This window comes from Cucurbita moschata, unplaced genomic scaffold (assembly GCF_002738365.1).
Source record: "Cucurbita moschata cultivar Rifu unplaced genomic scaffold, Cmos_1.0 Cmo_Scf00029, whole genome shotgun sequence".
Taxonomy (NCBI): Eukaryota; Viridiplantae; Streptophyta; class Magnoliopsida; order Cucurbitales; family Cucurbitaceae; genus Cucurbita; species Cucurbita moschata.
In genome coordinates, this window is record NW_019268545.1 from 1,928,694 (window position 1) to 1,955,092 (window position 26,399).

A 26,399-nucleotide genomic window follows, 5' to 3' on the forward strand; every position below is an offset into this window, starting at 1 on the left:
TATATATATATATATATATATATATATATATATATATATATATATATATATATATATATATGTATGTATGTATGTATGTATGTATGTATATTTCTTAGTGTTTCAAGAACAAGCAAATGATTAATACAGGATAACATTTGTTCTTTGGTTATAAAGAGATTTGAATCGTGTCTAAGTTGTTCATACTTCGCAAATCAAAAAGGGATGCTTGATAAAGTTTGCAAAATTTGGAGGTCGAAAACAAAAGTGCAATACACGTTGAATGAACACGAAGTTCTTCACAACGGGATATCATTATATACTTAGTTGTGTTTAGTTTCTTGTATTGAATTGTTGTGTTTAAATTTTAGACGGGATGTCTGTTGATATACCAACATTATGCTTTATATGAGTATTGATATACTGAGGTGTTATCTCGATAGTTTCAGTTAAGGAAATATATTTTATTTTATTGATAACAATCTTAAAGTCACTAATTTTTGACGTTTCAAAGTGTCTATAACGTATGGCTCAAAAGGATAGCTTCCAACATTTGTTCGATCATTCGAATCCGAGGTCAAATAAAAAAGTCAGTTGGAGTTGACATCGTTAACTCAAAAATATAAATGATTGATACAGGGGTGAACGAACAAGTGTTTTTTAAATTTTAGAAGGTAAAATTAGAAAATTAAGATCCCGTTTCATTTTTAAAAAATTAAAGTTATAAATATTTCTTTATTTTCAAAATGAATAAAACAAAAACAAAAAAAATCAAATAGTTATTAAATAACTCAATTATTTTAAAAGCTAAAATAAACATATTTACATTTTCATTAATATTTTTATAAATTTTTTACGGCAACAGTTCTGCAGACTAATTTCTAATCTTGGATACCATCGTGATATTAATATTTTATCAATATGTCGATATTTTTAATATAAGAAGTGAATCGACATTTTCTTTATATTATACAAATTATTGGAACATAAAGAAAAAAAATAATAAAGTGTCGTGATTATTTTAAATTATATTAATATAGTGAAATATATATATATATATATATTTATTTATTTATTTTGTGGGGGAGGTTTTCCTATTTTAAAAATGTTTCATTTCAATCTCTGAAATCTCACCGTCTACCTCAATTAGAGGTAATACAGATAAAAATGAGAAATAAAATTGGAATTCACACTATTTAGGATACAAGTTATCGACTAATATCTACGAAAATATAAACTAACTAAATCTTGAAAATAAAATAAAATATACTACTAATCAAATCGAAAAATATTAAGATTACTAATATATAAGATATATTCCATAACTAAATATTCTCGTACGAATATCTGCACTAATTCAAACTAGCAATAAGTTGAACTAAATCTAGACACGACAGTGTTTGACAATAATACCCAACTTCACGATTTTAAGACGAGATTTTTATGCCATATAATAGATGTTTTGTTCCTCCCTCTCACATCGATATAATATCACAAAATAAAATATTTGTCTTAATAATTCTATAAATCCAACTCAATCTAATCTAATATGAATTTGAAAATGGGTAATCTTATTTTTAATTTATTTTTATAATTATTATTATTATTTTTTATTTATAAGGGTAGAAAACTACGAATCATAGTATCATTCCCGTTTTCGCCTGCAATTTTCTCAAAATTCTAATCGCTCTCTTCATCTTCTTTCTGTTCTTCGGTTCCTCTCTTAAATTTCTCTCTGCTACTGCTATTAGCTTCCTCTCTCTCTGTTATATCGTCTAATTTCTGTGGATTGAGGAGGATTTTGCACGAATTTGCCCTGCTCCTGCAATTTTACGGTAAGAAATCTTTTCATCCTCTTGTTTCTTCCTAATTTGGGTGGGTTTTGGCTGTTATTTGCAGAAAAAAAGAACTCCTAGGTTTCTAATAGGAATTCTTTTTGACTACCTTGGCCTAGTGGTGAGGGGAATGCAAATAATATAGGGTTTTGAGCTAATGGATTGATTGTGATCACCAACCTAAGATTTAAGCTGTGATATAATATCTTACTGATTATCTTAGCAACCAAACGTAGAAGGCGCAGTTGTTGGGTGAGAATATCAAGCTAAGCTGCCCAAACATTCACAGATATATATATATATATATATACAAAGGGATTCTTTGGTGATTCGTGATTTTTCTTGGGTGTTGTAGATTTTTGTGGCTGAATTAGGGGGTCGCGATGTCTTTGGATTTGATGCTGAAGCCATCGTGCAGTGGATGCGGATCCACGACGGAGCTGTATGGGAGCAATTGTAAGCACATGACATTGTGCTTGTCCTGTGGCAAAACTATGGCTGAGAACAAGGGAAAATGTTATGACTGTGGCGCTACCCTAACTCGCTTAATAAGAGTTCGTTCTCTACCTTGTCTTTCTTAAGTAGCGTGATGATTCGAATGTGTTAAATTTGTACTCATGTGATTAGGACTTTTCATTTATGGCAAATTTAATAATTTTCATACTAGCGTGGATTGAGTATTGTCTACATGATGAACTATATTTTAGGAATACAATGTTCGATCAAGTGCAAGTAGCGACAAGAACTACTGCATTGGTAGGTTCATGAGTGGGCTGCCGAACTTTTCGAAGAAGAAAAATGCTGAGAATAAATGGTCTCTTTACAAGGAAGGTCTACAAGGACGCCACCTTACGGATGCCCTTCGGGTACTTTGTTGACTTTTATTTTGCTTCCTTTCTTAAGTTTGTCTTTGGATAGTTTATTGTTTTGGAAGCCTGGATACTGTTGACATGATATTTATTTTTCTTTTAGAAGTTATTAACTGTTGAGATAAAATAGGGCGAAAGTAATTGATGCTATACTTCATCAAAGATGAAAAGGGATACACATTCTTTACACAGATAAATGTTCCCTTATGGACTTGGAGTCTCGTGCATTTTTTTTGCCACTTCTTGGGCCTTCTGCCACAGTAGAGTACAGAAACGTATCTTCATTGTATTAATTGGCACTTTTCTATTTTTTTTAATGCGTGCATATATGTTGGACCATGTTATTATATGCTTCGTATTCAATACTTAAATACTATCTTGTGTTAACCATAATTCAGCTTTGACCTTGGCGATGCATTTGATTAATATCTTGTTGCATTTTTTTTTTTCTTTTTTCTCCCTTGAAGTTAGTTGTTTTGTTGTTTTTTCTCATCTTTTTTTCTTTTTTCTTTTTTTTTTTTTTTTGAAGTTTTTTGCAATCTTGTCCTGCCTGACCCTTATTAATTATGATTCTGTTAATGTAGGAAAAGTACAAGAATAGACCCTGGGTCTTGGAAGATGAAACGGGTCAATTTCAATTCCAAGGTCATCTTGAGGGCTCACAATCAGCAACATATTACTTGCTTGTATTGCAAGGAAAGGAATTTACTGCCATTCCTGCTGGTTCTTGGTATGGTTTATCTTTGATTTAGTTTGCTATGAATCAAGTTATAGACCTTTATTTGTTTGGCATAATCTTCTTCATACTTGGTTATTACATTATCCTATTCTTGAAGGCTTTTATATTGAGGGTGAAAATTTTCAAGTCATCCATGGTGGTATTGGCATGACTGACCTGAATTTTCAGGTACAACTTCAACAAAGTGGCACAGTATAAGCAACTTACTTTGGAGGAGGCAGAAGAAAAAATGAAGAATCGAAAGAAGACGGCAGATGGATATGAAAGGTGGATGATGAAAGCTGCAAATAATGGTGCTGCTGCATTTGGTGAAGTTGAGAAGTTTGATGACAAAGAAGGTGTTCGCACTGGTGGTAGGGGACGGAGAAAAGCTACTGGTGATGAGAATGAAGGTAATGCCTCAGATAGGGGAGAGGAAGATGAAGAAGAAGAGGCAACAAGGAAGAACAGATTGGGACTCAATAAAAAGGGTGGCGGTGATGATGATGATGATGAAGGTCCTAGGGGAGGTGACCATGACATGGATGATGATGATATTGAGAAAGGTAATCTTTCCTATTTATAGAAAAACAAAGAAATTCGAGCTGTACCATGTCGTTGTCATCTCTAAAGAACGTCACTTGCCATCTGTTAGATTGTTTGCTTGATTGAGCCATCACCATCATGTGGGAATAAAATGCATCAAATGAGTGGTTTAAAGTTTTGGATGGCATTATGTTAGCAAATTCTTTTGTTCTTATCCAGGAAGATCAAATTTTCACCATGTTTTTTTTTAATAATTTGTTTTTGGAAGGAAACACTTGTCTGTCTCCATGCATGTGAAATTCAGAAATTAATTCACATGATGAGCATTGAGGCCAATGTCATTGTTCCTCTTTGTTAACGTGCCTGTTGAACTTTGTAGGAGATGATTGGGAGCATGAAGAGATTTTTACTGATGACGATGAAACTACTGCTCCGGATCGTGAAGAAAGGGAGGATTTAGCCCCTGAAGTTCCTGCACCTCCAGAAATCAAGCAGGTTGTCTAGCACTTGAAAAAAAAAATTCACTGATACATATCGTTTCTTTGATTTAATAGAAACAATTCTATATTGTTAAATTTAACAGTTGAAGTAACCGTATATGTTTTTCTCCCAAGTTGCTGAAAAGGTCGTAAGAAACGTTTCTAAAAAATGAAAAGGAAAGAAAAGAAAAGAAATGAAAAAAGCTAATGCAGGATGGGTGATGAAAAGTAGGGAAGGCAGAGAGGAGATTTTGTATGACTATAATTCTTTTTTCCTGAAAGTGGCCCCTATGTGTCTACGACCACCATTCACATGCAAATATGCATGGGGCGTGGTAAATGAAAGCGGTATAGTGGAGCATTTTGCATTGGGCTCTATTTATTTATCTGCTGATGTAATTCCATATATAATTATGAAATCTTTGTCAAGTGTTTGCAATGAAGACAAAAGTCAGGATGATAGAATGCTTACAGGATTTACAACTTGAGCTTAGGATATGGAGTACTATTTAAGAAGGAATAGGAAAAAGGCAAGGTGTCAAGGACAGTAGAAATTATTTTATGAAATAGTAGTCGTGGATGTCGTGTTATTATGTAATTCTTAGTTTTTCCTAGAATCTGTTGCTGCTAGTGTCTTCATTGTTACTATTATTTTTGTAATGTTCACTAGAACGCTTCTGGAGTCTAATGGGGTATGTATTTTCTTCGATGGCCTAGGCTGGCCGATTTTTGCGATTTTGTTTAGACGTAGTAACCTGAAGCCCTTAACATAACTAACAACTTAATGTTTGATGTCCATTGACCTTCAAAATCATCTGGAGTTCTGGTTTACATTTTGGATTTGTTGTCCATTTTCCTGAATATATAGTGTAATCTTTCAAGTCAAAGATATCACATATCAAATACAGATGGCTTGTTTGTATGCTTAAGCTTTCTAGTTCAGCAAATTATTTTCTCACTATGCAGGATGACGAAGACGAGGAGGATGAAGAAAATGAAGGGGAGGGGGGGCTGAGCAAATCTGGGAAAGAGTTGAAGAAATTGCTTAGGCGCACTGGAGGGCTTAATGATTCAGATGGAGAGGAGGACGACGACGACGACGATGTAAGAATCTCTTTTGATTTCTGTGAACACAATTTAACAGCATCCAAAACTTTAAATTATAATGACCCTTCGAGCAGTTTTTCGAATAGAATCTGTATGAATTGCACTTGATCATTAGTCATGGTACTTTTTAGCAGTTTGAAGCAGCATTGTTTTGATCATTTATTTTGCTCTCTGCAATGCCTTTTTTTTTTTTTTTCTTTTTTCTTTTTTCTATATTCTAAATGATAGGAACCACCCTGATTTGGCTTAGCAAGGACCTGTAATTTAGAGAGAACGGATTAACACATATATAAAGTTTAATATCTTACGAGTTACTCTGACAATTAAACGTAGTAAGGGCAAACAGTTGTATTGGGAATAATCAAGGTGCGCCCAAAAAACAAAGAAGAAAATAGTTTCTATTAGCAGCAACAAGAATTTGTTAGCAGTGTCCACGATGCCTCGATATTTTTGGAATCATACCGAGTTGACCCGATCGAATCAGCCTTTATACATAGCCCTCTACTTATTGTGATACTGCCTGCATTTTATACTGTTAAGTCGCCTTGTATCTTTTATGTATTCAGGAGGAGGATACTGGTGACACTCCAGTTTTGCCTTCGAAGCAGAAGGATACAGTTAAGGAAGAAGCTGCGTCCAGCAGTCCCTCAAAACCAACACCTTCTGGATCTGCTAAGGGAACCCCCTCCACTGCAAAGACAGCAAAAGGAAAAAGAAAAAACGGCGAGGATGTGAAACCATCCAGTGCACCTCTGAAGAAAATGAAAACAGAGACGGTATGTCGTGCTGTCTCATGGTTTAGTCTTACGGATTAAGCTTCGAGAACGAGAGTACTTTTATTTATATTAGAAGGATAAACAACTTTTTTTTGGGATATTCAGGAATCAAAGCCTACAGATGAAGCCTTGACTACTTCTAGAAGTACAGCCTCAAAAGGTGCACCAGTATCCGTCAAAACTGAATCAGCATCGAATTCTGGACCCGTTACTGAGGAAGAAATTAGAGTTGTCTTGCGCCAAAGGACACCCGTAACGACGCAGGATCTTGTTGCGAAATTCAAGGCAAGACTGCGATGTAAAGAGGTATAATGTTGCTATGGTTTCATGGCATGTTTTACATAAACTGTTCTTTCACTATGTTATGGTTGAGAAGCGGGCAGTTTAGTGAAATATGGACAGCTGAAAACAAGAAATGCAAACATTCGAAAACTCGATCGATGTACCACGACTATTCTCTGATATCTTATATTATATCCCATTATGCAGGACAAGAATGCTTTTGCAGAGATTCTTAGGAGAATCTCAAGGATTCAAAAGACGAACGGAGGACCAAGTTACGTCGTGTTGAGAAAACCCGAAGACTAGAAGAATTAAGTGTATGTTTCATCTTTATGATGTTACTGGTTTTCATCGAGTACAATGTTTATGTGGTGAAACTGTGTGCTGCAAAAGCTCGAGGAGCCTCCTCTTCTTTCACTCACATGGTGTGGTGCTTTTATCTAGGCAAAGGGCAAAGGGCAAAGGGCAAAGGGCAAAGGCAAAGGATAAATTTGTGAGTTTGAAAGAGAGGTTGGAATACGCTGAGAAAGAAACGAAAAGAAATGTTGAGACCCTTTGTCATATTGGTTGTCATATTGATTTTGGCGTTTTTGTTTGAAGACGTTTCTAAAATAATGGAATGAGTAAACTAAGTATTTAAGATTTGATCCTTATCTTCTTCACGTGCTTTGATTAAAGTTTATTATCTTGCTCACTTGTGAGGATTAACTCACCGGGATCGGGATGTCTTTTCTGTCTTCGTCTTGTCTTCTATGGGATTTGATGTTGTCTGCTTTGTTCTGTTATGTATTGTCATTAGTCTCGTGGGTTTTAAAATGTGTCTATTAGGGAGAAGTTTCTACCAACGAAGTTTAGAGAAACGAAGCATAAGTGAGGATAAAGTAAATAAATATGTTTGTGTACTTGTGAGGATTAACTGATCGGGATCGGGATGTCTTCTCTATCTTCGTCTTGTCTCCTATTTTATTCTTATCCGTTCAGAACTTTTGTATTTGCTTTGTATGGAATGTATTCAATTTTTAACTATTGGATAGGTATATATGAATTTGGTTGGAATGTATTCAATTTTTGAGGAAAACCAACCAACCAAAGTATAGAAAATGTTGTAGGTCGGGAAACTTCTCTCTAACAAACGCCTTTTAAAACTTTGAGTCTAAAGACGATAATATCTGTTGACAATAGACTTCGATTCTTTATAAGGCTGTGGAAACCTCTCTCTCGTTTTAAAACTTCGAGAGAAAACTTAATAGAGAATTTGTTCAAAACTAAATTTATAACTGTACAAAACTAAATTTATAACGAAAGTTGATTGGGATCCTCACGAACAGAAAAAGATAGCAGTCGATTTGACAATGATCGAGTGACCTTACTTCTTCGACTCGAACCCAGGAATCCCTTAGATATGATACAAAATGGATCTTGTTCTATCGTTGATAAGAGATTTCTGTATGAACGATACGAATCGGAGTTTGAAAAAGGGGAAGGAGAAGTAGTCCTCGACGCGCAAGAGATTAAATTTATAATTTATTTGTCATATCAACAAATAACTTATCAACACGACCCATTTCAATTATGTCTTGAAAAAAACGACTTCAAAGTAGGATCTATAATATTGAAGTGACACGTGTGAGAATATGATAGGGGAAAGAGGGAAAGAAAAGTGATGCCCTATTGGAGGGATGATATGGGAGGTTGATATCTGCAATATGAGCATGCAAGGAATGGGAGAAAAGTGACAAATTTTACTTACTCTCCCACCGCCCCTTCCCTTTTTTACCCCATAACCATTTATAGAAAATTTAAAAAAATAACTCGGGTCCGAGCTTTTTTCCTCTATACTCGGTGCACCTACGTCCGCTCGGTTCGAGAGACATCATGAATTTTTTATATTATATCATTGAATTTAGAATCTCTAAGTTTGTACGACTTAGATTCCCCAAGTACTTACTAAAAAAGCCACCTTTGGAGCTTGCATGTTCAGAGTCAGAGCTTTGCTCCTCTATACTTGGGACACCTGCATCCCGTTGGTATGAGTGACATCATGAGTTTTTGGTATTAAATCTCGTTTGAAACTTGGAAGGATCTAGAATCTCTAAGTTTGTAGGACTGAGATAACCGAGGGAGGGAGGGTGGTTGGAAGGTGTAAGGTGGGTTGAGGTAGAGGGCGTAAGTGGTTAGATGGTGGGGGAAGAAGAGTGAGTGTATGGAGGGAGGGAGTGAGTGAGTAAAAAGAAAGAGATGTGAGTTGTTTATTATGGGTTTTTTCAAATCTAAACTCATTTAACTTCCATCGCCAAAATCCCATCTTTTTTTCTTCCTTTAATGATACCCCAATTTTGGAATCAAAATAGGGACACTCACGCCCATCGAGGGATTGGGAAATGGAATCTCTCTCTCTCTCTCTCTCTCCCTTATTCTCTCTCTTACTCTCTCTCCTCCTTATTCTCTCTCCTCCTTATTCTCTCTCTCTCATTCTCTCTCTCCTCCTCTCTCTCTATTATTCTCTCTCTTGTTCTCTCTCCTCCTCTCTCTCTTATTCTCTCTCCTACTCTCTCTCTCATCCTCTCTCTTACTCTCTCTCTCTCATTCTCTCTCTTATTCTCTCTCCTACTCTCTCTCTCTTATTCTCTCTCCTACTCTCTCTCTCTTATTCTCTCTCCTTCTCTCTCTCCTACTCTCTCTCCTTCTCTCTCTTATTCTCTCTCTCTCTCTTATTCTCTCTCCTACTCTCTCTCATTCTCTCTCCTATTCTCTCTCTCTCTCATTCTCTCTCCTACTCTCTCTCTCTCATTCTCTCTCCTTCTCTCTCTCTTATTCTCTCTCTCTCTCTTATTCTCTCTCCTACTCTCTCTCTCTTATTCTCTCTCTTACTCTCTCTCTCTCTTATTCTCTCTCCTACTCTCCCTCTCTTATTCTCTCTCTTATTCTCTCTCTCTCTCTTATTCTCTCTCCTTCTCTCTCTCCTACTCTCTCTCATTCTCTCTCTTATTCTCTCTCTCTCTCTCTTATTCTCTCTCTTATTCTCTCTCTCTCTTATTCTCTCTCCTTCTCTCTCTCCTACTCTCTCTCATTCTCTCTCTTATTCTCTCTCTCTCTCTCTTATTCTCTCTCTTATTCTCTCTCTCTCTTATTCTCTCTCCTTCTCTCTCTCCTACTCTCTCTCATTCTCTCTCTTATTCTCTCTCTCTCTCTCTTATTCTCTCTCTTATTCTCTCTCTCTCTTATTCTCTCTCCTTCTCTCTCTCCTACTCTCTCTCATTCTCTCTCTTATTCTCTCTCTCTCTCTCTTATTCTCTCTCTTATTCTCTCTCTCTCTTATTCTCTCTCCTTCTCTCTCTCCTACTCTCTCTCATTCTCTCTCTTATTCTCTCTCTCTCTCTCTTATTCTCTCTCTTATTCTCTCTCTCTCTTATTCTCTCTCCTTCTCTCTCTCCTACTCTCTCTCATTCTCTCTCTTATTCTCTCTCTCTCTCTCTTATTCTCTCTCTTATTCTCTCTCTCTCTTATTCTCTCTCCTTCTCTCTCTCCTACTCTCTCTCATTCTCTCTCTTATTCTCTCTCTCTCTCTCTTATTCTCTCTCTTATTCTCTCTCTCTCTTATTCTCTCTCCTTCTCTCTCTCCTACTCTCTCTCATTCTCTCTCTTATTCTCTCTCTCTCTCTCTTATTCTCTCTCTTATTCTCTCTCTCTCTTATTCTCTCTCCTTCTCTCTCTCCTACTCTCTCTCATTCTCTCTCTTATTCTCTCTCTCTCTCTCTTATTCTCTCTCCTTCTCTCTCTCCTACTCTCTCTCATTCTCTCTCTTATTCTCTCTCTCTCTCTCTTATTCTCTCTCCTACTCTCTCTCATTCTCTCTCCTACTCTCTCTCTCTCATTCTCTCTCCTACTCTCTCTCTCTCATTCTCTCTCCTTCTCTCTCTCTTATTCTCTCTCTCTCTCTCTTATTCTCTCTCCTACTCTCTCTCTCTCTTATTCTCTCTCTTACTCTCTCTCTCTTATTCTCTCTCCTACTCTCCCTCTCTTATTCTCTCTCCTCCTCTCTCTCTCTCATTCTCTCTCCTACTCTCCCTCTCTTATTCTCTCTCTTATTCTCTCTCTCTCTTATTCTCTCTCCTTCTCTCTCTCCTTCTCTCTCTCTCTCTTATTCTCTCTCCTACTCTCTCTCATTCTCTCTCCTACTCTCTCTCTCTCATTCTCTCTCCTACTCTCTCTCTCTCATTCTCTCTCCTTCTCTCTCTCTTATTCTCTCTCTCTCTCTCTCTTATTCTCTCTCCTACTCTCTCTCTCTCTTATTCTCTCTCTCTCTCTTATTCTCTCTCCTACTCTCTCTCTCTCTTATTCTCTCTCTCTCTCTTATTCTCTCTCCTACTCTCTCTCTCTCTTATTCTCTCTCTCTCTCTTATTCTCTCTCCTACTCTCTCTCTCTCTTATTCTCTCTCTCTCTCTTATTCTCTCTCCTACTCTCTCTCTCTCTTATTCTCTCTCTTACTCTCTCTCTCTTATTCTCTCTCCTACTCTCCCTCTCTTGTTCTCTCTCCTCCTCTCTCTCTCTCATTCTCTCTCCTACTCTCCCTCTCTTATTCTCTCTCTTATTCTCTCTCTCTCTCTCTTATTCTCTCTCCTTCTCTCTCTCCTACTCTCTCTCCTTCTCTCTCTTATTCTCTCTCCTACTCTCTCCTATTCTCTCTCTCTCTCTCATTCTCTCTCCTACTCTCTCTCTCTCATTCTCTCTCCTTCTCTCTCTCTTATTCTCTCTCTCTCTCTCTTATTCTCTCTCCTACTCTCTCTCTCTCTTATTCTCTCTCTTACTCTCTCTCTCTTATTCTCTCTCCTACTCTCCCTCTCTTGTTCTCTCTCCTCCTCTCTCTCTCTCATTCTCTCTCCTACTCTCCCTCTCTTATTCTCTCTCTTATTCTCTCTCTCTCTCTCTTATTCTCTCTCCTTCTCTCTCTCCTACTCTCTCTCCTTCTCTCTCTTATTCTCTCTCCTACTCTCTCCTATTCTCTCTCTCTCTCTCATTCTCTCTCCTACTCTCTCTCTCTCATTCTCTCTCCTTCTCTCTCTCTTATTCTCTCTCCTTCTCTCTCTCTTATTCTCTCTCCTTCTCTCTCTCTCTCTCTTATTCTCTCTCCTACTCTCTCTCTCTTATTCTCTCTCCTACTCTCTCTCTCTCTTATTCTCTCTCCTACTCTCTCTCCTTCTCTCTCTTATTCTCTCTCCTACTCTCTCTCCTTCTCTCTCTTATTCTCTCTCCTACTCTCTCTCCTTCTCTCTCTTATTCTCTCTCCTACTCTCTCTCCTTCTCTCTCTTATTCTCTCTCCTACTCTCTCTCCTTCTCTCTCTCTCCTTCTCTCTCCTACTCTCTCTCCTCTCCTACTCTCTCTCTCTCATTCTCTCTCCTATTCTCTCTATCTCATTCTCTCTCCTACTCTCTCTCTCTCTCATTCTCTCTCCTATTCTCTCTATCTCATTCTCTCTCCTACTCTCTCTCTCTCATTCTCTCTCCTTCTCTCTCTCTTATTCTCTCTCCTACTCTCTCTCTCTCTTATTCTCTCTCCTACTCTCTCTCTCTCTTATTCTCTCTCCTCCTCTCTCTCTCATTCTCTCTCTCTCTCTCTCTTATTCTCTCTCCTATTCTCTCTCTCTCTCTTATTCTCTCTCCTATTCTCTCTCTCTCTCTTATTCTCTCTCCTACTCTCTCTCCTACTCTCTCTCTTATTCTCTCTCCTACTCTCTCTCCTTCTCTCTCTCTCCTTCTCTCTCTCTCCTTCTCTCTCCTACTCTCTCTCCTTCTCTCTCCTACTCTCTCTCTCTTATTCTCTCTCCTACTCTCTCTCTCTTATTCTCTCTCCTACTCTCTCTCCTTCTCTCTTTCTTATTCTCTCTCCTACTCTCTCTCTTATTCTCTCTCCTACTCTCTCTCTCTTATTCTCTCTCCTACTCTCTCTCTCTCTTATTCTCTCTCTCTCTTATTCTCTCTCCTACTCTCTCTCTCTTATTCTCTCTCCTACTCTCTCTCTCTCTTATTCTCTCTCTCTCTTATTCTCTCTCCTACTCTCTCTCTCTTATTCTCTCTCTCTCTTATTCTCTCCTACTCTCTTATTTTCTCCCTTAGTATCTCTCTCCCTCTCTTACTCACTCTCTCTCTCTCTTATCTATTCTGTTCCCAAGCCCATGCATCCATCTTTGCCACCAAAGCAGTTGAATTAATAAGACTTATTTGCACATTTTCCAACTCTCTTTTACAATTTAGCTTTCAACTCTCTCTCTCCTTTCTTCACCAAAACAAAACAAAACAAAACAAAACAAAAAAGTCAGCTTCCCATAACTTACTTCCTCCCTTACTCCCACTCCTTCTTATACTCTCAACAAACCTCCCATTCAACTCACATTCCCTTCTCTTCTTTCTCCTCTTTCGCTTCCTTTAAGCTTCCTTTTCGCTTCCTTTTCGCTTCCTTTAAGGAACATGAAGCATGAACACAACAACCTCTCAAACTCACCTGCAATCGAACAAACCCCATCAAGAATCTTCCCATGTCTATTCTGTTCAAGAAAGTTCCATAGCTCTCAAGCTTTAGGAGGCCATCAAAATGCCCACAAGAAAGAAAGAACCGCCGCCCGAAAGGCGAAGCGGATATCCGATTACCCACCGTCCGAGTCGCCATCCCCCTCCTCCTCCTCGTCGGTCTTTGCAGCTACCCACCACCAAACGCATCATCCAGGGCTATACCCACATCCAATGTACATTGCTAATGCTGCTAATCTTCATTGCTTCCCCAATAATCCACCTTTGTTCTATGAACACATGGGGTATTATGGTGGGGTTTGTTCAAGCAATAGATATCATCATCATCATCATCAATATGGGGTGGAAGATGAACAAAAGGTGTTGAATTGGCAGAGAAACATTAAGAATGATAACAAAAAAATACAAAAACTTGATCTTTCCCTTCATTTATAGAACCTTTTAACCTAACTTCATCTTCTTGTTGTTGGGTGTTACAAAGTTTTCATGATCAACAATAAATTTGCTCTTTTTTTTCTTCATCAATTTGCTTGTTCTTCAGTTTCATACCTGCAAATGAAGCCAAATATTGTCCAATTTATTGTATTATACAAATGCACTAGTTTGAAAAGGGTAAATTACCAAAATGCCCTTGCTCGTGTTTTCGAAAATTGTAATATTATCCTTGACATTTCATAAACATTTTAAAACTATGGTTGAAATAGATATATGTGTTAGGAATGATGCTCTAATATCATGTTAAGAATGAGAAACAAAAGCGGGATTGAAAGTTCAAGAAATATAGGTGGGACCGAAAGTACAGTGAAATCTAAAGTCCGATTTTCGTTAATGTTTACAATGTTTTGAATAGAATACAAACTACAAACTAAATTCAAAAAATAAGAGAAAATGTTCTACTGACTATATTCCAATAATATGTTAGGACGTTACATGTATTGAAATTCGATTCCAAATTTTAATGTAATATTTGATAATAAATAAATAGATGTTTTACTTTTATTAAAAATAAAAAATTTGAATAAATGACTCGAACAATTCAAACCAACGAACATATTTTACCATTCAGTTGGGCCAAAATTTTCTATTTTGTGCGAAGCCCATTTTTCATTTTCAATTTTTGGGCTTCATTCATGTTCATTGTGGACTTTTCTTCAATATTTTCTATCTAATTATATCCGTCCGAGATCCTACACTGGTTGGAGAGGAGAACGAAAACATTTTTTATAAAGGTGTGAAAACTTCTCCCTAGCAATACTTAACGGGCCAAAACTGACAATATCTACTAGCAGTGGACTTGGGATGTTACAAATCGTACTAGAGCTAGACATCGGCCGGTGTGCCAGCGAGGACATTGGATCCTACGGGTGTAGATTGTGAGATCCCACATTTGTTGGAGGGGAACAAAACATTTCGTATGGGTGTGGAAACCTCTCACTAGTAGACTCAGGATCGTGAGATCCCACGTTTGTTGAAGAGGGGATCAAAACATTCCTTATAACGGTGTACAAACCAGGAGTGTATATGATTTGGGTTGGGTTGAGGTTTTTTTTTTTACTCAACCCAAAAGTTCAGCTTGGTTGGATTGGTAACCCAACCCAACCCGAAAATTTTCACAACCCAACCCAACTCAACCCTCTGTTTTCGGATTGGGTTGTCGAGTTGTCAATTTTTTTTTTAAATTTTTATTTATCCACAATTTATAATTATTTTGATACAATATTAGATAAAAATTATTCCTACAAAAATTATCTTAATATAATTTATATATTTTTATTTGGCTCGGGTCAACCTGAAGGTTTTATCCACGAACCTAAAACCGAACCGATTCACTTCGGGTTCAGAAAAAGGAACCTATCCCTACCCGAAATGCTAATCCAACCCAACTCAACCCAACCCTTATAGTTCAGATCGGATTGGTCCGGTTATCGGGTTGTCGAGTTGAATGTACACCCCTAGCAGAAACCTCTCCCTAGTAGATGTGTTTTAAAACCTGAGGTTAACGACGATATATAATGAGCCAAAGGACACAATGTTTACACGCGGTGGGCTTGGGTTGTCACAATTGGTCTCCCAAAAGACCCCGTAAATAATGAGGCATGCCTTACCCATAGGTACACGGCTTCATTCTTGCTTAACCTGATATCATCTCAGTCTAAATAGTGCACATTTTCGGTATTTCTTGTTATCTCAACTTACTCAATTTTACTTCAGATCTCACTTTAATCAACGTTCGATGTCAACTAAGTATGAAAGATATTTGACTAACTCAACGATTTTCGTACCTAAGCTCTTGACCTCTGTCTTCCTATTATTTACACACGAACAAAAAAAAGTCAACTTGGCGTAAATTATCAAATTTTTATAATTTTATTATCATCAAATTGTTAATATTTATTAATTTATTGCCTTTACCATGTTTGACTATTTTTGACATGTTGAGTCAACCACTATTGTTAGGTTTAAACCTAATTATTAAATTAATATTTGAAAAATGCACGTACTACTTTCGTACATTTTTATAAATTCAGGTTTAAAATATTAATTAATTATCCCACAAATTTCGCAGAGCTGCCCGCACTCAATCAGTTGACCGAACCTTTTTGTTCTCTAAAGATAAGTTGACCGAACTCATTTTCTTCATTTTTTTTATTTCATTCGTTTTTTTAATTTAATTTGTGAATAAATAATTACTTGATAAATTTGATTATTTTTGTGATTAATTTTTTAAAGATTGGTATAACTATTTATGGACGATAATTTTTATTTTTTTTTAATTTTTTAATATCATTTTTAAGTTTTTAATTTGTCATTAATTAAATACATAGTTAGCCATTAAAAATAAAAGAAACTTAGACGTATAATATAAAGTTTAATAAAATAATTGTTAATATAAAGTTTGGATTTGCATGACCATAGGTCCATGTGATAATTATCTGTAACAACGGCATGTTACAGATTCGTCTGTCACATGCTCTTAATTAATGCTTTTATCATGATTTTTACCACATAAATATTAATATTAAAAATATATAAATTAAATCCTTAAACTTATATTTAAATAAAGTTCGAATCTATTAAATAATAGATTTCAAATAAATTAATTAGTAATTTAATAAAAATTATATTCATTTTTATTGTAAAAAATTTAAATTATTTATAGCGTTTCTTATAGACCTCTTTGAAGTAAATAATTTTTTAGTATATTATTAAAAAGAAACTACTCTTAATAATCTTAATTTTTAAATCAAAATAATTATTAAATAGGGTCGAAAGAAATTAGACCAAACTTTATTATATATAATTAAATGAAATATTACATGTGATGTCCTATATTGGTTGGGGAGGTGAACAAAATATTCTTTTATAAGGGTGTTTTAAAGCCTTCTAGGAAAGTCTGAAAGGGAAAGTCCAAAGAAGATAATATCTGCTAGTGGTGGATCTGGGTCGTTACAAATGGTATCAGAGCTAGACATCGGACGATGTACCAGCCTTCTCGCTGTTCCCCAAAGGGGTAAACATGAGACTATGTGCCAGTAAGGACGCTGGGCCCTAGGGGGTGGTGGATTTGGTGGCGGCCCCACATCGATTGGAGAAAGGAACAAGTCACAGGGGGTACACATGAGGCGGTGTGCCAGTAAGGACGTTCGGCCCCAGGGGGTGGATTTGGTGGCGGACCCACATTGATTGGAGAAAGGAACGAGTCACAGGGGGTAGACATGAGGCGTTGTGCCAGTAAGGACGTTGGGCCCCACGGGGTGGATTTGGTGACGGTCCCACATCGATTGGAGGAAGGAACGAGTGTCAACGAGGACGCTGGAGGAAGCCCTGGGTCATTACATTATAAATGTTTTAATAATGTTTTTTTTTTTTTTCATAAATTAAGATTTGGGAAAGTAATGTTAGAAAGTAGGGGAGCCAATCATGGCCTTAATTATGGGTTGATATACATTGACTAGGAATGAACTTTGTCCCTTTCATTTTCAAACACCTCCCCAAAGTATTCGATATTAATTAAATAACTTTTAAATACCCTACATTAATTATTTAATTACCCTATTAACCTTACATTAATTCTTTAATTACCCTATTATTTTTATAAAAAAATTATATAATTTAATTTGTACCAATTATTTGTGTTTGTCAAAAAATTTTTTTTTAACTATTTATGGCTCGTAAATTAGATTAATTAGAATTACATTTTAATTTTTTTGGTCAATTATTGATGGGATTTTAGTTATATGTTTGTTTGGTAAGAATATTAGACTTTTCTTTGAATTTAAATTGTCAAAGTCAAATTACAAAAAAAAAAAAAAAAGAAGAAGACTTTTTTTTTAATAGTATTAATAGTTGCATGCTTTTGAGGGTAGTTTGGTCTTTTCGCAAACACAATCAATGGCTTTGATATTGGTTTGGTTTTAATTGTAACATTTTCTTTTTTATTTCACATTTGAAATAATCTTAATCAAAAATAGGCAAAACGACGCCGTCTGGTAAAACTTTATTTGTTATTTATTTATTTTTATAATGTGTACGGATTCGGGTCGAAAAACCCCGGTTTTGACACGTAGGTGTTTTGGACACTTGTTTGTGACGGACCGCCAGATCTATGATTCGGACAGTTCGGTGAATTTCACCAGAAATTCTGTTACTGTTCAACGTCGGTCCCGTGGACACGTGGCGAAGATACATGGCGAGTGATTGTGATATTCCAAACTGCGCGCGTCAGTTATTTGAGAGTTTGGAATAAGAATTTAATATTCTGACGTGGCAGAGGCGGTGGTCCCTAAGGGGATGTGGTAGTCAAGCGCTTTTAAAGTTGGCTTAGGTGTCAGACCAGCAAAGTGTAGACCACGTGATTGACCGACAGACGTGACACGTAAGCAAGGTAAAAAAGAACAGTTAATAGGTTAGTTAGAGACGGTTATCATGGGGATTCGCAAAGTTACGATTAACTAATGTTGAAGGCGGTAAAATTTTAATTTCACAGTTATAGTTTCTCAAACACTCCGTTAACTTTAATAAAAATGGATAAAAATTAAAATTTACCATAACATAATTTCATAATTATATTTAATTATGGTCTTGATTTATTAGTATATTTCTCCACAATATTTTTCAATTTATTAATTTAAATATGTCAATTCAATTGTGATTTTTTATTGCTATTATTCAACTATATATATAAATATATGCAATTAATACCTTATAAAATTTTAATAAAATTAATATTTTATGATATAATAATTTTTTTTATATATATTTAATAATTTTTTTAATTTAAAAAATTTGAATATATTAGAGACTTAGAAATAAAATTGAAAGTTGGAAAATTTATTAAATATTATTGAAAATTAAGAACCTATTAGATGTTATTTTATAAACATCGTAGACACAAACTTAAAATTTTAGAATCCATATAACAATTATTTGAATTTTTAGTCGATTTTGAAAATAATTCTAAAATATAAATAATAAATTAATGAAAACAATACGTGGAACGGCCGGATAGATACTAAATTTGTAATTTTATCGTAGTTATTTTTTTTTTTTTTTTATTGAATGATGAAATATAATAATTTAGAGAAAATATATTTAAATTAAACTATAGGTTTAGTCGAACCTATTTTTTCTATTTTAAGTTTAAAAATTTCAAACGATCGGGTTCGTGACCAGTAAGAGAATTGGTAAGAACTTCAAGGACTTCCAACTAGTCAGGCTCGTGTACGTATCTCTAGGCCTGACTATAAGTTAATACACACCCACACTGTCGTAAACTAACTAAAAGAAAGAAAACGCGTTTTATATCATGTGTATGCTTCGGTAGTTAATAGACCGAAAAAAAATATCCCGACAATTTTAAAACTATTAGTAGTAAATAAAAATTAAATTTAAATCTTGAGTTGAAAAAAAAAATTAAAAGGAAGTTGAAAAGTCGAATATACCCTTTAAAATTTAAATAATTACGATTTACTTTTTATTTTACTATAATAATAATAAAAAAATTGGTTTCTTGAAAGCGGGGGAATACGTACTGGTACTGTACAGTTGGGGAAGAGAGAAAAAGAAATAAAAACAATAATAAAAATAAAAATAAAATTAGAAAGGGTTTATCAGGGGCTATAAAAGGAGATTCTCCGTCCCGGTTTTGCTTCCCATTCAATTCCCTCTCTTTCGCTTCACAACTACTCGCATTTAACGCTCTCATACAAATCCCACAGATCGAGCGATCGAGAGATACAATACACAGTCGCTTAAAATTTTTTCGGAGAAGCAGAGAAAGCTTCAGAATCATCAATAATGGCGGTCACTCTTAGACTACAGTTTTCAACCGCTTCATTAATGCTCTTCCTTCTTCTCAACATCCTCTTCGTTCAATCCAGGTAAATGCTTCCTAATCGCGTCATTTCTCTGCGTTTTCGACAATAATGCCGTCGCGTCCGCCGCTACCGACGGCCTAAACTAGCGTAGTCTTGTTCTGAGTAATTTGTTGAATGTTGATCTTGATTGTTCTCATTTTCTGTTTCGTTTCACAATGTTGATAGTTTTGCTGGAGATCAGCGATTGCAGAGCTTTAATTCTTCATCCATGGCGGACCGGTCAGTTTCCGAAACTAGACCTTCTCTGTTCTGAGTAATTTTTGAATGATTTTCTTGATTGTTCTCATTTTCTGTTTCGCTTCACAGTGTTGATAGTTTTTCTGGAGATGAGCGACTGCAGAGCTTCAATTCTTCATCCATGGCGGACCGGTCAGTTTCCGAAAATAGACCTTCTCTGTTCTGAGTAATTTTCGAATGATTTTCTTGATTGTTCTCATTTTCTGTTTCGCTTCACAATGTTGATAGCTTTGCTGGAGATCAGCGATTGCAGAGCTTCAATTCTTCATCCATGGCGGACCGGTCAGTTTCCGAAACTAGACCTTCTCTGTTATTTTCCCCCCAATTTTTCTCTTCGTTTTCCGGCACATGATCTTCACGTGTCGATTTTATAAAAATATTCTTAAACTCTGAGAAAAATTATGGAAAACTAAATAATTTTACAATTTAAAATTAATTAAAATGCTAATTATTTTTATTATTATTAGTATTAAAGGCATTTTGTTACTTTTTTTTTGTGTTCCATAATTTTTTACAATATTGATAAAAATATTATAATGTAAATTTTATACTCTAGGTCGAAAGCGTAATTTAGGCCGTCAGATATATCAAACGGATCAGAAAATTTGAATTTTGAGATCGGATCAGGAAAATCTGGGCCGTTCATTCGTAGATTAAAACAAAAAAAGAGGTCACAGAGTGTCTATATTAAGTACTTTCTTTGACTCTTTATTGACAAATTTACCCTTCGACATTCCATTTCAACCCTGGCCTAATTTTGGACCTTTTGGTCAATGGCCATTTTCACTTCCACGTGTACATTTCTTTTTCTCAGATTTGAATCTAACTTTCAGGAGAACAAAAAAAAGCTTTAAATACATAAATTAAATAATTCATTAAAACATATGGAACAGCCTTCCACCGACCAAGAGCTTAATAATAATAATATTATTATTTTGTTTCGATAATAAACTGAGATATTTTAATTATGTAATTAAATGTTTAAATTAATTATTTATATAGATATTTGTTTAATTGAAAATTTCAGGTATGTTAAGAATGAGCATGCCGTTGATAATCCAGAGGAAATTGCATCAATGGTGGATTTGTAAGATTCCTCTCTCTCTCTCTAATATTTATTTATGGGGCCAAATGAATAATTAAAAATGATTATTAATAATAAAAATGGAATTTGCTTTCGATTAGCATGTGCCTTCTTTTACTCCAAGTATGCTGTTTTGATGCAAATCTGAAGTTTTAAATAAGTGTTAGAATGCGAAAATGACTTAAATAATAAGTAATTGATAGATTTAGAAGTTTTTTTTTTAATATTTAATTTATGAACTTTTAAGAGTCTATTTAATTTCGTGTAGTTGGATGTAACGGTTAAATTCGATAAAAAAAAAATACATTTTATAATTATTAGTTTTATTTACTAAATTATAAAAAATATTTTTCAATTTTATCATTTGTTTAAAAAAAAAATTATATACTATTTAAATACTATAATATTATTTTTGATATTTAATAAATATTTAAAAATTAGGAGTAGAAATCCTTTATTAAATGTTGTGTTTGATATTCTAGAAGAATTTCCTTTTAAAATGTTTAAGAAAACTAAAAAATAATATTGTAATTTTTAAAAAATCAACCAGTTTAGAATTTAATTACAAGAGTGTTTTAGAAGATATTAGTGTTATAAAATTTATTTTATAATATGATTGGGAGGGACCCAGCCACCACGTTCATTGTCACTGCGATTTCAATCTCTTTCACACATGCCCATGTGGCGAGATCCACCTGTCACGCTTATAATTTAATTCTTGTCTCTTCGCTTATCCCAAAATATGGAAAATAGATATATAAATCTTCTTGAATTTATGTTGAAGTGAATAATATTAAGTCAATTTCTTTCGCTTTTAAAGGATTAATAAACTTATATTGTGAATCTTTGCTTTATACATTATGAGTTCCACTAGACGTTTAAACTATAATCGAAGAGGAATATGATACATAAATGTCTATATTTTACCTTTTTAAATCACTAACGGCTATTTGGTCTTGAATTTGGTTTCTTATTTGTTACTTCGTTTATTTATGTTAATTTTTTTTTAGAAGTTTCTAATAATTTCTTGAATTCTTGATTTTGTATTTTATATGCAAAGTTGAATAACTTTTGTAGATGTGTTAGATACTTTTTTTTTAAAAAAATTTGTAATTTATTATCTTCTTTTTTCTGCTGGATTTATTGCGCAAATCATGCTGGCGGCAGCTGCATCGCATGCCGAAACTATAGTAATCAATAAATGAGACGACCTTGGCATTTAAAGATACCTTCACCGACACATCAAATTTTTGGTCAAATAAAGGAAACAAAAAATGGATTGCTTTCTGTTTCATCTGTAGCATTAAACTTTTACAGCCAACTTCACAACTTTTTAAGTAACGCTAGCTTTCCGTATGATCCGTATGCACCCAATTCATTGAATGTGGGACTCCACATTTAATGCCTATGAAATTCATTCTGGGTTTCACAAACAAAGCCTTAAATTTTCTTTCTTCTTGTGTTTGACCCTTTTTTTTTTTTAATGGTATAAATTAGTTGAATTATGGTTGGATTAACCAATTTTCTTCTTTTAGGATTTAAACTTAATCGGGTTGATGTTAAAAATAAGAAATAGAAGTGAGATTAAGTCTCACTTCTATTCTCATTCTTAATATGGTATAGAGCAACCAGTAGAGTTGGTGTCCATTTTTTTGTTGAGGATTGTTGGGGGGAGTTACACATTGACAAACGATCATGAATTTATAAGTAACGACATCTCCAGTATGAGGCTTTTTGGGTAAGCCCAAAATAAAGACATGAGAGCTTATACTCACAATATTATATCATTGTGGAGATCCGTGATGCTCTTAACTTAGTCGAATCCTCAAATGTCGAACAAAGAGCGTATTTTGTTTGAGGACTCCAGAGAAGGAGTTGAGCCTTGATTAATGGAAGAGAGGTTGTTCGAAGGCTCCATAGATCTCAGGAGAGGTTCTATAGTGTACTTTGTTCAAGAGGAGAGAGGTTGTTTGAGGGTTCTATAGGCCTCAGGGAAGTTATATAGTGTACTTTGTTTGAGGGGAGGGAGTCCCAAATTGGCTAATTTAAAGAATGGCTGAGCCATTTGCAGTTTGTTTCATGCTCTAAATTGGTTCATACTTACACATTTTTGTTTCATTCGATCTCACTTCTATTTCTCATTCTTTACGGCTTTACGGTAGCGCGCTTATAATGTGTATCTGTAGTTATAATGTGTGTGTGTAGTGATTGGTTGGTTATGTTTGGAAATTTCCCACAGGAGCATACGCAACAGCACAGAGAGAAGGAACTTGGGGTTCTTCTCTTGTGGAACAGGAAATCCAATTGATGATTGTTGGCGTTGTGACCCACGTTGGCAACTGCGGCGAAAGCGCCTCGCCAATTGCGGCATTGGGTTTGGTCGTAATGCAGTCGGTGGCCGTGATGGGCGATACTACGTCGTTTCTGATCCACGTGACGACGATCCTGTCAATCCCAGACCAGGCACCCTCCGCCATGCTGTGATTCAAGACAGACCATTATGGATTGTGTTCAAACGAGACATGGTGATCACTTTAAAGCAAGAACTCATCATGAACAGCTTCAAGACAATTGATGGGCGTGGCGTCAATGTCCACATCGCTTATGGTGCTTGTATTACAATCCAATTCATTACCAATGTTATTATTCATGGTTTGCATATTCATGACTGCAAGCCAACGGGGAATGCCATGGTTCGAAGCTCGCCTAGTCATTATGGATGGAGGACAATGGCTGATGGTGATGGGATTTCAATTTTTGGGTCGAGTCATATTTGGATTGACCATAATTCTCTTTCTTCTTGTTCTGATGGGCTCATTGATGCTATCATGGGATCAACTGCTATCACAATTTCTAACAATTACTTCACCCACCACAATGAGGTAAAAAGTTAACAGTTTTGTCAAATGATCGCAAATGTTGGAATTTGTTCTGAAATTGGCTGAGATTGTTGCAAAACAGGTGATGCTCTTGGGACATAGTGACTCTTATGTAAGAGACAAGCAAATGCAAGTCACCATTGCTTATAACCATTTTGGTGAAGGTCTCATCCAAAGAATGCCAAGGTACTTTTCTCCTCTCGATTATGTTAGGAATCACGAACTCCATAATGGTATGATATTGTCTATTTTAAGCATAAACTCTCATGGTTAAGTTGTTTTTGGTTTCCGAAAAGGTCTCGTACCAATCGAAATAGTGTTCCTTACTTATAAAGGCATGATGTTCCTCTTGATTAGCTAACGTGAGACTACTATTTTCAATAATCCTTAACAATCCTCTCCTTCGAACAAAGTACACCACGAACCCTCCCTTGAGGCTTCCTTTGGAGCTCTCGAACAACCTCCCTTTAATTGAGCCTCGATTCCTTCTTTGGAGTACACCCTTTGTTCGACACCTGAGTCACCTTTGACTGCACTTTCGAGCCTCACCTCCGCTATGAACAAAGTACACCACAAAGCCTCTCTTGAGGTCTCCTTCCCTAGAGCTCTCGAACAACCTCCTCTTATTTGAGGCTCGACTCCTTCTTTGGAGTCCTCGAACAAAGTAAGTACACCCTTTGTTCGACACCTGAGTCACCTTTGATTACACTTTCGAGTCTCACAACTTCTTTATTTGATACTTGTGAATTTGTGAATTTGCTTTTAGTTTCCCCAAAGGTCTTATAACAATACAGATAGAATTTCTTAGTTATAAATCCATGATCTTCCTTTATTTAGCCAACGTAGGACTACTACTTTCAATAATCCTCAACAGATTCTGTGTACTCATATCTGAAAACCTTTATTTATGTCTAAATGCTATCTAAATTTTTAACCAACCTATTAGATGATTTTGTAAGTTATGTAACTAAAATAAACCCAAAATGTTTACTGATGTGACCCAATCATTTAATATTCAGGTGTAGACATGGGTATTTCCATGTAGTAAACAATGACTACACTCACTGGGTAATGTATGCCATTGGTGGAAGTGCTAATCCCACCATTAATAGCCAGGGCAACCGATATCTTGCCCCTGTCAACCCTTTTGCCAAAGAGGTATCTTCGTAGAACCTTTCAAATATAGTTCAATAAATAAGATATCAATTAACATTCTAACGATCGATTGACCCGTTCTGATTGTTAATATGTTAAGGTCACAAAGAGAGTTGTCACATCTAACGGTGTATGGAGGCACTGGAATTGGAGATCGGAGGGAGATCTCATGCTAAATGGAGCCTATTTCACTCCATCAGGGGCTGGTGCAGGAGCCAGTTATGCAAGAGCCTCAAGCTTAGGAGCCAAATCCTCTTCGTTGGTGGGCTCGCTTACTTCAAATGCAGGTGCCCTTTCTTGTCGTAGGGGATTCCGTTGTTAATTTAAAGCCATAGTTAAAATAATATATATATATAAAAAAAAAAAAAAAGAAGAAAAAAAGATATGAACATTTAAAGGAAGAAGAAAACAATTTACTCATTTTCTTCTTCCCTATGATTGTTATAGTTATAGCATTATCCCAATGAGTTTGAGCCATCCATTGATCTGTTCACAACCCCTCACTTTGTACTTGTCCCAATCAAGAATTGGAAACTGTACATTTTTCTTTGGTTACATCTCAATGCCAAGTGTTGTAATATCCATAGGATCTCTTCTTTCCCACTTATAAGCTCATATATGTTGTAATAGTCCAAGCTCACAATTAGCCGATATTGTTTGCTTTGGCCTGTTACATATCGCTGTCAACCTTACAGTTTTAAAACTTGTCTACTAGAGATGTTTTCACACCTTCATAAGGAATGCTTCTTCTCCTCTCCAATCGATGTGAGATCTCACAATCCACCCCCTTTGAAGCCCCAGCGTCCTTGCTGGTACATCGCTCAGTGTCTAACTCTGATACCATTTGTAACAGTCCAAGCCCACTGATAGCAGATATTGTTCTCTTTGGGTTTTTCCTTCTTAACTTCCACTCAAGGTTTTAAAAAGCATGTACTAGGGAGAGGTTTCCACTCTTGTAACAAATGCTTCGTTCTCCTCTTCAACTGACGTGGGATCTCACAATCGGGGGCCTAACGTTCTTGCTGGCATACTACCCCTTGTCTAGCTCTGATATCATTTGTAATAGCCCAGGCTCACTACTAGTAGATATTGTTTGCTTTAGCCCATTATGTATTGCCGTCAGTTTCATAGTTTTAAAACGCGTCTACTAGGGGGAGGTTTCTACACCTTATAACGAATGATTCGTTCCCTTCTCTAACCGATGTGGGATCTCACAATCCACCCCCTTTGAGGCCCAATATCATCGTTGGCACACTACCTAATGTCTAGCTCTAATATCATTTGTAACAACTAAAGCTCCCCACAAGCAGATATTGTTCTCTTTAGCCTGCTATGTATCGCCTCCAGTCTCACAATTTTAAAACGCGTCTATTAGGAAGAGATTTTCACACCCTTATAACTAATGCTTCATCCCCCTCTAACCGATATAAGATCTCATAGATCTCATAGATGGAACTCTCTACCAACAAGACCCACAAGACCCACAAGACGTAGATGCCTAAAGATATTTTATTTGAAGGGGATATAGGTACCAACTAAAATAACTTAA

General features: G+C 35.7%; 2 protein-coding genes across 8 annotated transcripts; both read left to right on the top strand.

The window, feature by feature from the left end:
* The first annotated feature begins 1,619 nt into the window (after positions 1–1,619).
* Positions 1,620–7,244, top strand: LOC111463898 (transcription initiation factor IIF subunit alpha-like). Of its 2 annotated transcripts, XM_023107853.1 has the most exons (11): positions 1,620–1,814; positions 2,170–2,368; positions 2,522–2,680; positions 3,268–3,413; positions 3,591–3,967; positions 4,327–4,442; positions 5,393–5,530; positions 6,100–6,309; positions 6,415–6,615; positions 6,799–6,908; positions 7,036–7,244. In XM_023107853.1, exons 2-10 carry the CDS (start codon positions 2,198–2,200, stop codon positions 6,895–6,897), a joined length of 1,617 nt encoding a protein of 538 aa, XP_022963621.1. In that variant the 5' UTR covers positions 1,620–1,814; positions 2,170–2,197; the 3' UTR covers positions 6,898–6,908; positions 7,036–7,244. The 2 variants fall into 2 exon arrangements, with proteins under 2 accessions (XP_022963621.1, XP_022963620.1); XM_023107852.1 differs by having other exon boundaries at positions 6,799–7,244.
* Positions 7,245–19,266: 12,022 nt separating this feature from the next.
* LOC111463899 (probable pectate lyase 8) lies at positions 19,267–25,434 on the top strand. Of its 6 annotated transcripts, none has more exons than XM_023107854.1 (9): positions 19,267–19,498; positions 19,661–19,714; positions 19,802–19,864; positions 19,961–20,014; positions 20,760–20,819; positions 23,056–23,698; positions 23,778–23,881; positions 24,715–24,853; positions 24,951–25,434. In XM_023107854.1, the coding sequence occupies exons 1-9, from the start codon at positions 19,416–19,418 to the stop codon at positions 25,170–25,172; spliced, it is 1,422 nt and encodes a 473-aa protein (XP_022963622.1). In that variant the 5' UTR covers positions 19,267–19,415; the 3' UTR covers positions 25,173–25,434. The 6 variants fall into 6 exon arrangements, with proteins under 6 accessions (XP_022963622.1, XP_022963623.1, XP_022963624.1 ...); XM_023107855.1 differs by having other exon boundaries at positions 19,811–19,864; XM_023107856.1 differs by lacking the exon at positions 19,961–20,014.
* Positions 25,435–26,399: the final 965 nt, after the last annotated feature.